This window comes from Terrapene carolina, unplaced genomic scaffold (genome assembly GCF_002925995.2).
Source record: "Terrapene carolina triunguis isolate 2854851 unplaced genomic scaffold, T_m_triunguis-2.0 Scaffold199, whole genome shotgun sequence".
NCBI classification, from domain to species: Eukaryota; Metazoa; Chordata; order Testudines; family Emydidae; genus Terrapene; species Terrapene triunguis.
Window position 1 is genome coordinate 4,170,030 of NW_020664550.1, and position 17,668 is coordinate 4,187,697.

The window sequence follows — 17,668 nt, forward strand, 5'->3', positions numbered from 1 at the left end:
ACCACCCCAAGATATTAACACATCTCCTCGCATCTTTCAGCCAAGGCTCTCAAATGCATCAGTCAAGCCTTATGAGGCTGGTGAACATGATTACAGCTCATTTTCCAGACGGGTAAGCTGAGACGCAGAGAGGTTAAGCGACTTGCCTACGTAGCTACAGAGCCCAGCTCCCTCAATTCCTAGTCCACTGGACTATGCTGGCCCCACTCCCAATAACAAACAATGGATCCATTAGCCATCTAGCCTTTTCTTAGACCTACAGGGCAAAATAAAAGGCTGGCCCAGCTTGGTTCTACCTGTCCCTCCTTGGCGTGAGCATGGCGCTCTGTCCATTGGGGAGAGAGTGGTGGGAAATGGGAGGCGAGACCTTGGCGGCCGAAAACGAGGTAGAGTTTGAAGTGTTGGTGGTCAGGTCGAGGCCCTCTTGCTTGATGCTGTCTTCTACAGGCTGGGTAGCGGTGACCTCTTTCCAGAGCTGCTGCAGGTCCGAGGGACACACAGCTACACGCCGGATGGGGTCAAGGGAGAGAGGAGGAAAACACACGCACGGAGACAAGGGTGAAGATATGGACCAGAGAACCACCGCTGACCAACAGTAACCTGCGCTGAGAAGAACCCAGCGAAGGGCAGCTTTTAGTTTAATCGAAGGGGGGTGAAGAACACCAGCCTGACAGCCTTGAAGGCCTGAGCGCTATCTAGCCATGGTAGCAACAGCTTCCCTCTTGCTGCCTCGACTAATGCCACAGAAAATTCAGTGGGTCTGGTTTGCAGGCATGCGAGGGAACCTTTCTTTCAGGCTTTGCTACACGAGGCAGCCAGACTCCCCCACAAAGTTTTGTTCCGAGTGTTGGGGTCCAATGAACCCACCGCTCAGTGGAAACGGCCCAGTTTCACCTGGCGTTCTGTCCTGCCTGCCGGAGCCGCACACTTTCAACAGGCAGCTGTAAACAGTCATTTGGCCCTGGCCCCAGGCTTGCTTCGAAAGGATCATGAAGCTCTCGGAATGAGCTGGAAGGAGTTTCCAGTGCATGACCCAAACCTGGGAGAGTCCTGAGTGAATCTGGGAGAAAATCGTGCCTTGCTCTGGCCTCTGCCCTTCACCCACATGGGCCACCCCTCCACAGGCAAACAGGGCATTCATTCTCCAGGCATAAGAACTCTGCCTTCTGGGCACGCATCCCTCGTTCCCAGTGTCTGCCTGTACCACCAACCCCACACAGGAACCTCTATCAGCCAGGGCATTAAACAACAGGAACCACATACGCAAACTCAGGGCCTGATCCTGTTCCCACCGATGTTAAAGGCAAAACTCCCATCGCCTCCTTCATTGGCAGCAGGATTGGGCCCTGAACTTACAGAATATACCTCAACTGCTCCTATGCAATTTTACGGCTATTGATTCTATGAATCACTGTTACCGCTCCTGTATAGCCCATGATTGTGCTGGAGAGAGACTGACTCAAGCAGGCCTAAAGTGCATTGAAAACCACCCAGTTGCTACTAAAAGCCTAAGAGCTCGGAGGCTGCGTTTGTAGCTGCTACGCATGGGTAACGCCCACCAGGCCGACTGGAGCGGAGGGCTCGGGCTTTAAAGGACAGAACAAGAGCGAGGAGGTTTGCCACGCGCTTTACCTTGTGGAAGGGTCTGCAGGGGAACGGTGCCTTGTCCCGGCTGAAGGCTGACCAGCCCTTGTCGCTGAAGGTTTAACAAGTGCTGCTGCTGCAGCTGTTGCATCTGCAGTAGCTGCTGTTGGAATGCCAGCTGTTTATTCCCTAATGGCTGCTAGGAGACAAAAGGAAAAAAAAATCAAAACATTATTTTCGACACTGCAACCGAGGCCTTGCAGGGAATAAGGGCCCCGCTGAGCAGCACGGAGTGCCGGATCCCGGCATCAGCCCTACGCCTGGTCAGCACAGACCTTTGTCCTAAATCGCTGGTCCTCGGTAGCCAGTCAGCATGTAGCCAAGACAGAGTCTTTGATCTATCGGAAGAGGAGGAGAAGGAAGAGAGGAAAAAAAAAAAAAGAGGGAGGAGAGAGAGTGTGTGCTTGCTTAGAGCACGGAGCGCTCCAGCTCCATCTGTTCGATGAGTATTTCCAACGCCTGTGCATTGGGATCACACAGGGGGATAAAAAACACTACCGCTGCTTTGCACTGCTATTCGGTGGCTGGCTGAGGCTCTCCACACACCTTAGAAACATTAGCCCGTTGAGCTTCCTGCGAAGAAGGCAAAGTTATCATTAACCCTATATTACAACCACAGTTACCAGGGGTGTTTCCCAGGCTAGAAAGAGGCCAAGGTGGGTAAATAACATCCCCCTTTTACAGAGAAATAATTATTTTTACCAAATAATTAGTTATTTAAGCATCACAAGCCTGCTGTCAGGTAGTTGTTGGACAATTTGTACAGAACCTGGCACAATGGGGCCCCCTTCTTGGCTGGTGCCTACGCACTGCCGTAAAAGATAACGTATAAGAACTTGGCCTCTAGGAAATGTTCACTTAATCTCCTGGGACGAACAGTTGGCTTATGGCCTGTAACAGGACCGTTTGTATTCCTTGCTAAACTGATTTCTCCCCCCTCCTCTGAGTATTTACGGTTGTAACTCTGGATAGCCTTGCTGTTCATACAAGTGTTTAACCTCTTCTTGAATCTTGCTCAGCTCACGGGCCTCCAGGCTAACTTGTGGCAATGAGTTCCACAGGCTCTGTGTGTAATTGTATTCCCTTTGCTCAATTTTTGAAGGTGCCACCTCACAGTTGCATCAAACGTTCCCGTGTTCTTGACTGATGAGACGGGGGAAGTGGAGGTTCCTGATCTCCCTTCTCTATCCCATCTGTTAATACTGTATGCTATTATTTGTATTGCAGCAGTGCCTAGACGCCCCTGTCCCAGCCAAGGATCCCATGGTGCTAGGTACTGCACAAATACAAAACAAAGGCAAGATTCAACTGCGCTGTAGGGTGGGCAAGCACACGCTTTATACCTGCTGTTCAGGTTGCAGTGTTCCAAGCCCCTAATCACGTGCATTGCCAGTCTTTGGTCCCCCCACCCCTTTAATTTTACACCCCGGAGAAGGAACCCAGGCCCCCAATTCCCAGCCCGCAGGAGCAGAAACCAACACAGAAAGGTAAAGCAGCTGCCTGGAAGACCACAGACTGTACTGCTCAGATAAGACACCCACCTATCAGCTGACTAACTCAGTGGTTCTCAACCTATTACCATTGTGGGCCACAAAGGCAGCTCTCTGTGTTTACATGGGCTGCATCCACACGACATATATACTACCCGTATGGCCCTGAGGATGTCACATGGGCTGCAGCGGTGTGCTGGTTGAGAACCACGGCTCTAACTGGTATAACCCTGCTAGGCTGGGGCCATCTCTGGGGAGGTGACAAGAAACGGAGGAGAAGTAACTAGAGGGGGAGAGGTTTGAACAGGGGAGGAGGGAAAGGGCAGCCGCTGATCTGTGGCAAGGTGGGAGAGAGGGAGTCTGTCTGTACCTGCCCACTCGCATCACAGCCATGGGCTTTGCCGTAACCCTTCGAATTCTGGATTCCTTGGACCTGTTGTCAGCACACAGGCGGGCCAATGTCAGGTGTTAAGGAGGCTTTGCCTCTCTGAGGGCAGAGAAAGTTGGGCAACTTCCAGTTGCTGCTCCAGAAATCTTTTCTCACCTCAGATACACATTAACCCAAGACAGGGAGCTCCTGGAGAAGTAAAAATCCACAAGGCCTGGTCTTCACTGCACAGTTCACTCGAGCACTGCCCCTAACCTGAGTCCACACACAGATACCTCGCAATTCCCCACCCCCCCACCCCAAGTTGTCTGGCCCGAAGAAAAAGCTTTTTACAGTCGATGTTCTCACTTAGGTTGTAAGCTCTTCGGGGGCTTCGACCGCCTTTGTTCTGTGTTTGTACAGCGCCTAGCGCAACGGTGCCCCAGTCCATGGCTATGGCTCCTAAGCGCCGGGGTAATACTGATAATAAATTATAATTATAATAAGGTTGGGTGAGGATTCACAGCTTAGAGCCATTGTGAAACAGTCATCCGGCCCTGCCTCATACTGAGCATGAAGAACTGATCCAAACTGAACCTCTGCCCACAAAACCTGAACTAAACCCTGAGCTTCTAACCAGGAGCTGAGACACGTGGTAAAACTTGGGAGAAAAGACTCTTCCTGGAAATTTCCCACGTAGGTGCAAGAGGTTTGGATCATTTTGGACACAACTGAGATAAACCTGGAAGCTTCTGACCGCAAGCAGGAGGGCGGTTAAACAGCATAGCTGGGAACCAGAAGCCCTGGACTCTGTCACCAGTACTCACTGTCTCTCACTGGTCAAGTCACTCACTTTGCCGTGCCTCAGTTTCCCCATCTACAACTGGGATAAGGATGTTGACTCACCTCAGTGCTGGGCTGAGGGTTAATCATTAGCATCTGCAAAGGAAGGTGAGCTTTTGGGTTTTCTTGAAGAATAGTAGGATATTTAGATTGTTGGTTCTCAATCACTGAGTCAGAGACGGACGAGACCCCGTCTTGCACATCTCCTGGCCAGGATGGTTCCCGAAGGAGAAATCAACAGGGCTTTATCCCCCAAGTCTCGGGGCTTCCCTGCGCTTGGTGACAAAGGCACAGACTATAGTGATCTCCTTTCGGAGAAAAAAACCCTTCATTTTCTAACTCCTGGGTGCCTGGGAGACAGCGCACGCTAAGGTAGCCCGCGTACTTCAAGGCAAGGCCAGGAATGCTGGGGGTGAGACAGACTCCTAGCCAGGAGACCAGGGAAGACTATCTTCACAGCACTTTGGTGGGGAAAAGATACGAGGAGAGCGGATCCCCGAAAGCCCCAAAGGAGGCAGAAGTTGCGCTCAGTGGTTGCCAGACAGTCATTCGCGTTGGGAAGAGTTTTACGGGGGTGTGAGACGCACACACACAGGCCTGGAGGGGAGGGCGGGGAGCCCAGCCCTTGCCTTTGTTACCAACGGCAGCCAGAGTTTACTTTCTCCCTTCCCCATGGGCCTTTCGGCAAGCACAGGTTCCTGCCTGTTACATCAGGCCACCTGAACACTGCCTCATTCACTCAACTTCCAGGCTGTAAAACAGAAGGAAATTGGGAGCGGATTAAGTCATTAGGATCCCCGGGGCAAATCACTTTCACCTCATAACTCAATAGGGCTCTTTATCTTTTCCATCTACCTGCTCCAGAGTCCTAGGAACCCTGGCGGGGGCAGCAGCAGCTGTGGCACCACCTCCCAGGGGCCATGTATATGGGCAAGAGACTCAACGCACAAAATCAGCAGGGCGAGACCACCTCTCCGCGGCACCTGTCAGCAGGGGATCTCAAAGTACTTCCGACTCTACAGCCCTGTGTGGGGCACTGGAGGATCGCACCCATTTTACAGACGGCCACACAGAGAAGTGACTTGCCTGAGATCAGGGGTACGAGCTGGGAACGGAACCCAGGAGTCCTGCCTCCCAGTCTCCTGCTCTAAAAACCACAGCTGCACTGAATAAATACTAACCTTTGCCCTTTGGGAGGGGAGGGGTCATGGCCATTTTTAGGCCAGTCACACTCGGTTCCAGGTTCGAATTTAACCATCAAACTGCTGAGCTTGGTGTGTGCGCGTATGTGTAAAGTCACATCAGCTTTGTCTGGCTTCAATGTCATTCAAAATTAATAATCCCATGGGGGCTTTGGCTGGGGCTTGGGCCACGTGTGCCCCAAAACGCTTCATGAGTCTTGGATGGTTTTATCACTCGATGATTACTTGTTTGTGCCCTCTGAAGCACCTGGCATCGGCCATTTTTGGAAGACAGGATACTGGGCTCCATGGGCCATTGGTCTGACCCAGTATGGCCGTTCTTATGTAGGGTTTCTAATAGCCCAGCCTCCTCCCCTGCCCAAAAATCAGGTGGGTTAGTTGCAAATACGTTATTTATAGCACAAATTCTGCAAAAGACAAACAAAAAAAAAATAGCCCCCCCCACACCCAGCTATACCCTCTACCCCCACCCTTTTGCCCTCCAGCAAGCCACATCCCTCCAGCTCCCTCCTACAGCAGTAGGGAGCGGGTAATACATTCTGCCAGGGAAAATAAAGTTTCCTTCTGGTGTTGCCTGGCCGCTTGTGCCCTTCCCTCCCCCACCGCAAGATGTGCGGCTGCCATAGTCTGTGGGTTTCTCTGGACACTTTCACTTTCAGAGGTCACCCGCGGCACGCTCTTGATAGAACCAATGAAGTATGAAGCTTATCTGCCCACCGATAAAAATCTCAAACACAAAGAAAGTAATTCCTGAGCTGCACTCTGCCAGTCACCAGCGCCCATTGGGGCGCTCCGTTCTCTCGTGTTGTGGGGGTGGGGAGATGAAAGGGGGGGGCTAGTAGGGAACAATCCAGGATCCTGTCCCTCCCCATCGCCCCTGTGATCCCCATACTCCTCCCCAGCAATGGGGTCCGAGTTCCTTAACGCATTTTGTCTGCACTCTGTTTACATTAGACGCAGCTGAGTGGGTGCAGCTACTGGGGTAACAGGCGCCGTCACTTTGATTTATGAGCACATCAAGAGGAGTTTCGGCGTGACACTCTGGACTGACAGGAGCACTTCATTAATCTGACGCCTAGGTTACTTGCCAGCCAATCCCTGTGCGCTGCCTCCCCCCGCCCCGCCAAGCTGTACAATATCAGCCACTACACAGGGGCCACTGCTGGAGAGGCGACGCCGTTTAAAAAAGAAACAAAAATCCCCCTCTCCCTCCCGTGTTCTTTGGAAGCACAAAGGGACCAAATTTGTAACAATAGGGACTGCTGGGTCTACCCTTGCCCTGGCTCGGTTTAGAGCAGCCTTGAGTCAAAAGACAGTGGCAAGAAAATTACACCCGCCTGGACATCACTTCTGCTTTGCCTGCGCTTACCAAGCAGAAGAGGAACACGGCGAGTATACGAATGCCGTAAATTGCCCACTCCATGAAAATAAAACTACTCAGAGCTTTGCTTGGAGGGTCAGCATTACGAGGCGCCTTAGTCTTATTTCAATGTGAGAGGTGGAAAATCCAGCCCAACTCCTGACTCAGCTGGACAACAGGGTCATCTCATGATTTCCTCCAGTGTGCACACCTGGTCTCTCTCATGCACTCACCCACCGCTCTCTGCTCGCTCTCACCCCATTGGTACAAAACAAGGAAATTGAGACAGCAGACTCTGCTGTATTCAAATCTCGAACTCCCAAGGTCCATCCCTCAGGTCACTGCAAGTGACCTCTGGAAGAGATATATATGGTACATCACTGCATCCGCCCGGACAGGATATAGTCCCGACATGCTTTCCTGCGCTCTCCTCCATCCTCCTCTTTTCCTGTTCTTCCCCCACTCCTCAGGAGGTTTCCAACTATGCTCTGGTTCCACTCTTCCGCCTGCAGAGATCTGAAACTCTCCTGCATGGCAGGCTGCTACCTGTTCTGAACCTCATTGCACAATACAAAGACCCAGGCAGAAAGAGATGCCCACCTGCTGATCCCCCAACACCCGAAGACAAGTTGATAACTTAGAGCCACACCACACTAACCCATGAACTCAATTGAAGGGAAAGAAGCCGCTCAGTTTACAAACATTGTAGTGGGGTTCATAATTAAATACTACCATGGTTGCCATGAAGGAGACCGCACCGGCCAACAGCTACTACATGGCGGTATTTGTGATAATGCATTTATTCCCCCTTCCTTTTGGCAAACAATGTTTACAGTTCACAGTTTACCACCAAGTGCTTCCTGTTGGCAAATGGTGACTTTTTAATGGCCGCCACCCTGATTCACTTTGTGAAATCGATCTCTATTCAGAAGGGGACCGCCCCATGGCCTATGCACAACTTATGCAGCTGTAAGACAACAGGTGCCTGCCATGTTAAGTGAGGCATCAGACTGGTGCTGGCCCTATGCACAAGAGTGAACTGCACCATTGCCAGGTGGTATATTGATCGTGAAACAGGTCCCAAGGCCCACTTCCAAGCTGCGATTCTTTGTGCTCAGACCAGTTTAAAATATCCCTAACACATCCGCTTTGCCCTTAATTCCAAAGCTCTTCCTTTCCCAGCCAACTTGTTTTTGTTGGTCACTCAGGGCACTGGTACAGAGCCCTTTCCTTGCTGCAACTCTCCTTTCCATATTGGGATCCCTTCGGAAACCTCTTTGCTGCGTTTGCAGGCAGGCTTCATGGTGTTTAGGAGAGTCTTTTTCCATACACATGCACCTCTTTGATTACTTAGCATATACTGAATAATCCCCCCCAAAAACAGTATTAATTTTAAGGAATCCTTAGAAAACAACAAGACATCGATTCCTGTTGGATCATTAATTAATAATCAATAAGCAGCTTTCTAAACTGAGTTAAATGCCTAGGTGAGCCCTTTGCCAGAACTCAGTAGAGGCACTGCAATATAATGTCTGTGGCCAATGGGAAAAGATGCTCTGGGAAACGCAGATTTAAGCCTCTTGGGTTTCTTGAGCATATCTGGATATTTCAGCCACCAGGACGTAGTTTGGATCAAGTCTGACCCCTCCACCTTGTAGGTCAATGCTATAACAATAAAGGGGAGCGACTAGATGACCTCTTTCAGCCTTACATTTCTATGGTTCTCCTTTAAGGGCCTGAGTCAAAGTCTATTGAAGTCAATGGGAGTCTTTCCATTGATTTGATCAGTCACTGGCTCAGGCCCTAAGGCCTCAATTCTACAAAGCATTTAGACACACACTTAAGTACAGCCTCATTCAGTAAATCACTCAACCACATTTCACTTCTAAGGCCTTGTCTACACTGCCACTTACAGCGCTGAAACTTTCTTCGCTCAGGGGGGTGAAAAAACAGCCACTGAAAAAATTCTGCTCCCAGTGCTGGCAGAAATTCCCCTCACGGAGCTGGTTTTATTACAGTGCTGGAGCCGCAACTACACAGCCATGTTAAAGCACTGCGTCGGCTATGTAGACATACCCTAAGGCCTGGTCTACACTAACACCCCAATTCGATCTAAGGTACGCAACTTCAGCTACGTGAATAACGTAGCTGAAGTCGACATACCTTAGTTCGAATTTACCGCGGTCCACACGCGGCAGGCAGGCTCCCCCGTCGACTCCGCGGTACTCCTCTCGCTGAGGTGGAGTACCGCAGTCGACGGCGAGCACTTCCTGGTTCGAATTATCGCGTCCAGACCAGACGCGATAAATCGAACCCGGAAGTTCGATTGCCAGCCGTCGAACTACCGCGGTAGTGTAGACATACCCTGAGTCTCGCTGAAGTCAAGGGGACTTGAGCAGATGCCCAAAGTTAAGTGTGTGCTTTGCTGAACAGGGATGGGCTGCTGAATGGGGCATATATTCCCATGGCCTTGCCATACCAAAAGATGGGGCAAAAGCAACCCCTATGCAGGAGACCAACAAAAAGCTCCCCACAGATGCCAACAGAGATGTGGCTTGTACATAACATAAGAAAATAAGAATGGCCATGCTGGGTCAGATCAATGGTCCACCTAGCTCAGTATCCTGTCTTTCGCCAGAGACCAGCGCCAGGTGTTTCAGAGAGAGTGAACGGAACAGGGCAATTTATTGAGTGATCCATCCCTTGTCATCCAGTCCCAGAAATGTGGGAGCAGTCCAGAACAAACCTTGTTCCATACTACATAAAGACAAATTATTTCATTTTAAAAAAAAAAAAAAAAAAAGAGAAACAAACCTCAGACACACAGAATACGCATTTAACAATTCAGCCATTCTGAGAAGACTTTCAAAGTGGCCTTCTGGAATAGAATGCCAATGCTGTATAGGACGCACAAACCATAAACCCCTACCACTAACTTAATTCTCCACTTTGCCTAAAAAAAATAAAGGGAAAGCAGTATTTTTCTTCTGCATAGTAAAGTTTCAAAGTTGTATTAAGCCAATGTTCAGTTGTAAACTTTTGAAATAACAATCATAACGTTTTGTTCAGAGTTACAAACATTTCAGAGTAACGAACAACCTTCATTCCTGAGGTGTTCGGAACTCTGAGGTTCTACTGTAGATGAAATGAGAGACCAGGACTAATGGAAATATAAGGAATAAACAGAGTAGCAATATTCAACGGATGGTTCCAGCAAGCCAGCACTAAGCCAGCAACTTGCCAGATCCTAGCATGTGAAACCAAACAGTGCCAAGGAGAAGTTACCCCAAAAGTAAGGGCTCGTCTACACTTACAGATGTTCCTGGCATAGCTATGTGTGATTTGTTACTAGATTAGCTATGCTGGTAAAAGCCCACAGACACAACAGATCGACAAACTATACCAGCCTAAGCATTTTTATACTGATCTAACAGTAGAGGGTTGTGCCATTATTGCTATACCGGTGTCACTATACTGGCAAAAGCCTCCTAGTGTAGACAAGGCCTAACTCACAATGGGCTGACATCTCGGAGCGGGGAGAATATTCACACTTCAGTGGACTCCTGAGCATACAAGAACCACCTGCACGTAACGCGTGGGGCGGGCTTCATCTCACATCTGTGGGGGTTTGTGATTGCAGACAAGCTTTGCATCTTCACCAGTGAGGTGTCCACACTGGGTCTCTTACAGGTGTTTGTATCTAGGCTGGTGTTGGACACTAGACGGCACAGCCACGTGTCAACTCCACTGCCCTTGGGCCCAGCTGATTTCTCAGGCTATCAGTCTTTCCCCGCAGGTTTTCAATCAGACAGGAGCACGTGGCTCTAAATTTTCAACTCCAGCAAGATCACGGCCAAAGCAGGTTCCGTGCCAGCTGTCACCAAACACCTTCCTGAGAGGCAGGTCAGCTTTTCCTGGACCTCTGCCCATTCTCATTGAGTTAGCGCTTACAGGGGATACCATTGCACTGCGTAGGCCAGTGGTGCCTGGCGTGACCAAGTATGCACAGTGAAGAGCCCTCTTCATAGAAGGCAACAGGGCAATCGCCTCCATGGGCATTATTCTGAGGATGCTTTTGGCCCAATGGAACTAGGTTAACATGGACACCTTCTTACACCTCTAACCATTGTTCTCTTTCTACTTCTTCCACTCTTAGAGACTGGGTCGTCAAGCTAGAAGAGACAAGGGGCCTTTTAATGGATTAAACCTTCATTCATACTCCTCAACTGGAGTAAATGAGACAACTGAAGTCTGCTGTCACCCCAGATGGGGGTAGGTTGAGTGAGTCCAGATAGATAGGGGAATTCTAGGAATGAAGACAAATAGGATTCTTATCCCCACACAGGACCCTACTGGTCCTGGTGACACAGTTATCCTGCAATCACCTTAAGATGCTTTCTTATCAGATAGAACCAAGATGTAGTTTTAGAGCGGGTGGAAATTTTTTGATTTCCCTTCTCCCTGCAAAATGGCCTGATTTTGAAAATAATTTTTTTGCTTGTGCAAAAACTGATTTTCTCAATATTTTCCATTTCTCAGCAAAAAAATTTCATTTACAGTTTTTGATGTTTATCTCATTTTCTGTTATTTGATGGTTGAGAGTTATTTAAGGTTTTTCTTTTCCGAATGCCATTTTCGATGGGTCAGCTGAAGTCATGTGGTAGGTTTTCCCCTCCCCCAAAAACTGAAAAATGAAAACTTGATTTCACAAATTGAAAAATGTCAGTTTTGGAAATCCATTTTTTAATAGTTTAAAGAAACTGGGGAAAAAGTTCTCTGGGAGTTTTAAGGAAAAAAAAAAAGCCATAAAAATTGATTCATTCCAAAAGTTATCGGAACAAAAACATATTTATATATGTATATTCTCATATCCAGATTTACACAGAGGTTTGATCAATTCAGTTTTACCCTTTGGTTAAAGATTGACTCAATATTCCTTAACAATCCTGGTTAATAATGTCCAGGTCCTTGTGAACCTCAATTACAGCAGGGATCCAGAATTAGGAAGGATGGCCTCGTTTAGGAGAGAAGGGATATGGGGGTGTTGAAGGGCCCTTTGTCTCTTAGGGTACGTCTACACTGCCAACACACCCACTCCTCGGGGCAGAGAGTTTCAGAGCCCAGGTCAACCAACTCTGGCTTGGGGTACTTGGCTACGGGGCTAAAAATAGAAGTGCAGACGTTCCAGCTCAGGCTCTGATACCAACCCTCTCGCCGGGTCTCAGAGCCTGAGCTGCAGCCCAAGTGGGAATGTCTACACTGCTATTTTTAGCCCTGTAATGCAAGCCCCATAGCCCAAGTCAGCTGATCTGGGCTCTGAAACTCACTGCTGTGGATCTGGTTTTTTTCTTTTCCCCTTCCAGTTTAGACGTACCCGTACTCACAAGAGGTGGGTGATGAAACAGCAGATGCTCTGTGGAAACCACATCTATCATCAAAACATTACAAGTTCAAAGCGTCGTCTGTACTGGGTATTTTGTTTGGTTTTTGCAATGGCACTGTAATATTGATGCAAATGCCCAGTGTAGATGTGCTGTACTGATGCGACTTACCCTGCTAACTTATTGGGTTTTAACCACACCAGTGCAAGATCCATTTTTCAATAATGCAGTGTGCCTGTAATAATAATACCTACCAAGTTTTTACACTGTGTTTGTCATCTGCAGATCTCCAAGCGCTATACAAAAGGGAGGCCTTATGCTCATTTTACAGGTGGGGAAAGAGAGAGAGAGAGAGAGAGAAAGAGGTGAAGTGATTCACCCAAGGTCACTCAGCAAGCAGAGAGTAGGAATAGAACCCAGGTCACTTCAGGCACAATCCACTGCCCTATTCACTAGACCACACTGTCTCCCTTTGCATTACAGCACATTAGAGGTAGTAGATAATACCAGTGCATATTCCCCCTTGTCTAGATAAGCCTTAACAAGGCTACTTAAGTGGGCAGCCACAATCAAGGAACAAAACAGGTGTCCCACCCCACCGACAAGGAAGAGTTCCAACAAGAGCTGGAAAAGGTGGTTTCCTGTGGGAGCTTGTGTCCCAGATCAGGGGGACCCATAGCTGCTGCGACCTCACCCACTGCATGCTTCTGGTCCCTTTCACATGGACCCAAACCACTATGCAGAAGAAGATAGGAAATGGAGAGACAGTCACTAGCCATGGATAAAATCTCAAAGAGATTCAATAATTAGCTCCCCAGTGTCTGAGCCTCACTAATCCGAAACTGCAAGACTGGGCAGGGGATGTCAGGAGAACAGGCTTCCCTTGCCAGATACCCAGCACTTTCCGCCTCCACGGGGGCCAGGAATACAAGAGTACTCTATTACTACTACAGTCTTAACCCGGGCTAGGGTGTCACATCCTCCAAATGTCACCTCCACCCCATCCAGGCCCTGGTCTTCAGTGCACCTTTCACTCAAGTGTTCCTCCTGAGGCCTGGCCACACACAAACTCCTCGCCTGAGTGCAGTGGTGCTCGTCACATGGGTAATGGCTGACGCGCGAGTGCTGCTAACACTCAAGGTGAAGTGCAGGCACAGCTCAAGAGTCTCGTTGGACGGGGCATCTCGCAAACACACTGAATTTCAGCCTTTCCCTGGTGCCTTGTTTTTCCAACTCTCCCTCTCTGTCTCAAGCTAATATTAGTCAGAGAAAATGGCTCATGGTCGCCAACTCCAGCGGTTCAGCTCTTGGCTCTTAGGGACTCACGGGGGAGAGGGGTAAAGAAAAGATTTTTCCTCTCATCTTCTTGAAAAGATCCCTCCTGGATGAAGGGGCGGAAGCACAATGCTGACGGCCCTTGAACGTATTCCACTTGCACAGAAGCCTCCGGCACGACATTGACTGTGGGTCGGGCTGTACGGAGAGCTCCCCGACGGAGAGACGTTCCTATGTTGGACACGGCATATGGACACCGCTGCTCTCACACCCAAGTGACCTCATCACCTCCCACACTCCAGGCATATTTTATAGATGCATCATCCAGTAATGATGCACTGTGAGCTACAGAGTTACGCGTATGATGTGGAATTTTATGATAGGGTAACCACAAGAAAAGGTGTCCCAGGTGGCTTAGGTCCAGCTGCCCCACCCTCCCAGCCCCATAGCACCTCATTTATCCACTCCACTCCATAACCATATGCCCCTATCCCCTGGGCCCCTCCCCTCCACCGACATGCCTGCCAGCGGGCTACCCTAGGATTTACACACGCCACGCCTTTTCCCTCCCCTTTGGCTTGCAGCAGTTCCGATCTGTGCCTGCGTCTGTGCCCCGAACCTGTATGGGCGAGCTCACCTCTTTGGGTTGCTGCTTTCCGGCTTGCTGCTGTGTCAATAGCTGCAGGTGAAGCTGCTCCTGTTGCTTCTTGTAGTATTCCTGCAGCTGAGGGGAGGGAAAGCAGAAAGCAGCACACGTCAGGGAGGCAGCCGGAAGATCCTGCCCAGGCCTAACCACTTAGGTTCTTAAACTGGGCTTAGCACAAGGCTGCCAACTCTGGCCATGTTACTGCCAGGCTCACGATGTTTGTTGGTTTGCTTAAATACCCAGCTCCTAAGTCAGGTGAAAGAACGTTTCAGCTATTTAAAGATAGCACTGGCAGTCTGATGCTCTTTGCCCAACTCCCCGGTAGACATGAGACCCACAATCAAGATTTTGACTCCCTGGGATAATTAAAATTCACAATTAATAATAAATAATAAATAATAATAATACTCCTTCTCAAGTGTCTTTCACTTGAAGCTCGCAAAGCCCTTTACATATACTAATTAAGCCTCGCTTATTATTAATCATCATTTGTATTAGGGTAGGGCCTAGAAGCCTCAATCAGGTCAGGGCACCATTTTGCTAGGTGCAGCGACAAACATGTAGTTAATTCAGTATTATCGTAGGTATCAGCAATTAGTGATCTGCGTTTTAGAGGGGGGAAGTGAGGTGTGAGGAGGTGGACTGACTTAGTCAAGGTCTCTCTGTGAGCTTGTGATACTGTAGGGAATGGAACCCAGAAGTCCTGACTCCCAACCTTCTGCTCTAGCCAGCAGAAGTCTCGTCTCCTCCCCCCCCCCGCCGCCCCAAACCCCACACGATGCTTTGCCAAAGGGTGTGGCTGAGATTGACGTGCAGGTCCCAGCAGCAGTCAAATTAAAACAGCCTATCAAGGAGAATGAGACGTGTTCCCAGAACAAACAGCACCATGAGTAAAGGTGACTCACTCATAATGGCTAGCGTTGGGGCAGAGAGGCTGAAATACTATGGTGATGATGGGAGGGTGCTACAGGAAAGTCTCTTCCCCCTTTCCTCTGGCTTGTATAAGCCTCGAGAATGCACTCCTCGCCTTTCTGAGTACTATTTCTATTGCACACTGCTCTTCTTCCTTCAGATTAGACTGGCTGCTCTCACTTTGGAAGGAGCGGTGGTCTAGCAGCAGTTGGGGCAGGAGACTAGGAGGCAGGACAAGTGGGTTCTATCCCCAGAAAGCCACTTCCGCTCAGTTTACCCATCTGTAAAATGGGGACAACAACAACTACACAGGAAGCTTAATTAATGCTTGTAATGCACTTTAAGATCATCTGATAAAAGGTGCTTTTGTTCCATATTTTGGATTTTCAGGCAGAGGTAAATTCCAGCTCTAAGATTCCCTCCTCCCCCCACTCCCATCTCCAAATAAACTGTTCCCAATGGATTTGTTTTCCATAAAAGCCACAAAGAAGCATCCACAAAGCCGGGAAACCCTTGGCTTCTGCTGAATGCTGGGAAACCGTTATCAGCTCAGGGATTGACAACAGCAACTTTTCTTTTTCTGTCTGCGGAACAGGTTTGGAAAGCCAAGCTGTTTACCCGAAAGCCAATCAAAACCAGGTCTCTGTAACTTGGTTGAACAGGGTTCCGAGAACATTGGGTCAAGAGGTGAGAGGTGTGATGTTTGGTTTTCTTCTGGTGGAGAATGCAAGCTATTCTGGCCTGGGTTGTTTAATTTGCAGTCAAACATGTTTCTTTATCCGGCTCCAAAGAGGCTCAGAGAAGGACTCCACCCAGGTTAGTGTTTACCCTTTGTTCTTTCCCTGGGGCCAACCTTGAATCCTTATCAGCGTGTTTGGAGTAAACAGGTACAGAAGGCAAGAGAAGGGTGTGGAAGATGCTTGTGGGATTTCTCGTACTCCCCCTCCTTCCCCCCAGCTGGAGATGTTTACCCACGTCCTTGTGTTTTGGAGTTCTTTCCCTCCACCCCTCTTTTTCCACTCATTTTGCAGTGTGTGTGTGTGTGTGTGTGTGTGTGTGTGTGTGTGTGTGTGTGTGTGTGTGTGTGTGTGTGTGTGTGTGTGTGTGTGTGTGTGGGTGTGTGTGTGTGTGTGTGTGTGTGTGTGTGTGTGTGTGTGTGTGTGTGTGTGTTCTGGAATGCAGAGAAAGCTCAACTCCGAGGAACGAACCCGAGCTGCTAAGTCTGGGTCTGGATCCAAACACCTGCCCCAACTCAGGGAGAGTCCACAGTCAAGCTTGAGGCCCACTAGAGAGACAAGGGCGAGCCACGAAGCCTGACCCCAGATCCAAATGGTCCCGCCCATCAGGCTTCGGCTCAGGCCTCTCCCCACTGAAAACCAAATCCTGAACGGGTTTTAATGTAGACGCTGTTGTAGGGATTTTGACTCTGCAGCAGAATCCAGCTGCAGTGGGATTATTGATAAATTAAAATTCTTCCCATTCCATGGTGCCAACGTGGTTGGGATCCCTAGGGCAAGCCAGATGGGGGACTGGAGACAGCCGTAGAGAGGGAAAGGGCCAGGCTGCTTGCATGACTGTTTTAGAGGGGGTCCAGCCTCACCCTACACAGAGGCCAATGTCACTGGAGAGAATGGGGTGGAGTGCAGGCCAGCGCTGACCCTATTTGCATGCATGGGGCAAGGATTATTTATTTATTATTTTTATTTTTTATAAGGCTGCAGAGCGCAGTGAGCCGGCCTCATCGAGTACATGAAGGAAGGGAGGCCTAGGCTGGCCCTACCTGTTGCAGCATGATCGCCTGCTGCTGCTGCAGCAGAGCTTGGAGCTGGGGAGGAGACAGGATCTGCTGCATCTGCTGTGGCGTGATCATCTGAGGTGACATCATAGCGACAGACACAGGGACCTGCGGAGACAGAGAGCGAGAGCGCGTTAAACACAACCCCACGCTGAGTTCGCAGGAAGAAGTTCTCACCTACAGCTACAAGCTCCGTCGCTCCCTCGTTAAGGCTGAAACAGAGTTTCCCCTCCATCTCAGGCCCTTAAAAATCCTCCCCAAAATTCCAGACTTGGTAGGCTGGGCCGGGGCTGCTTTAGGAATGTCCTACCCACTTTGAAGTCAAATCAGACATGGGGTTCCCTGAATGATGCTCCCTCAATATAGGGCTGCTAAGCCCGGCTCCAAAACCCCTCAAAAACTGGTTTGGGTCCCAGAGCTAGCAGAGAGGATTTGAAAATGTAGCCAGCATCGCCAAGACCAAGCATTCAAAAGCCATGAGTTAGGCCCAAAAGAGCCATGAGATTTTTAATATATAGGGGTTTTTTTCCCTTGGGGAAGGGGTATTTCCCTTCTTGGTTTTGAGCCTTTAAGGGGGTCATGTTTTCAAGCTTTTCTCCACAGTCATGAAGGCTAGTGTCTTACTTGCATTTTAAATGAAAGTGGAGATTCTCACGTAATCACATGATTCCAGGAGCCGAGGTGTTAAGCAAACGTCATGAATCGCCAGATAAAATTGCAAGCACTGATGTCATTGCCTAAGGGCTCGATTTT

The 17,668-nt window shown here is 49.2% G+C and overlaps 1 protein-coding gene across 3 annotated transcripts in view; it reads right to left on the bottom strand.

The window, feature by feature from the left end:
• Positions 1–17,668, bottom strand: part of LOC112109555 (forkhead box protein P4) — an 89,125-nt gene that overhangs the window by 30,655 nt on the left and 40,802 nt on the right. For 2 of the 3 annotated variants that reach the window (XM_026655240.1, XM_026655239.1), the window contains exons 3-6: positions 16,901–17,023; positions 14,200–14,286; positions 1,633–1,783; positions 297–501 (exon numbers count right to left, since the gene is read on the bottom strand). In XM_026655240.1, the coding sequence (XP_026511025.1) occupies positions 297–501; positions 1,633–1,783; positions 14,200–14,286; positions 16,901–17,023 (566 nt within the window). The remainder of the gene's footprint in view (positions 1–296; positions 502–1,632; positions 1,784–14,199; positions 14,287–16,900; positions 17,024–17,668) is intronic. The other variant, XM_026655241.1, reaches the window with a different exon arrangement.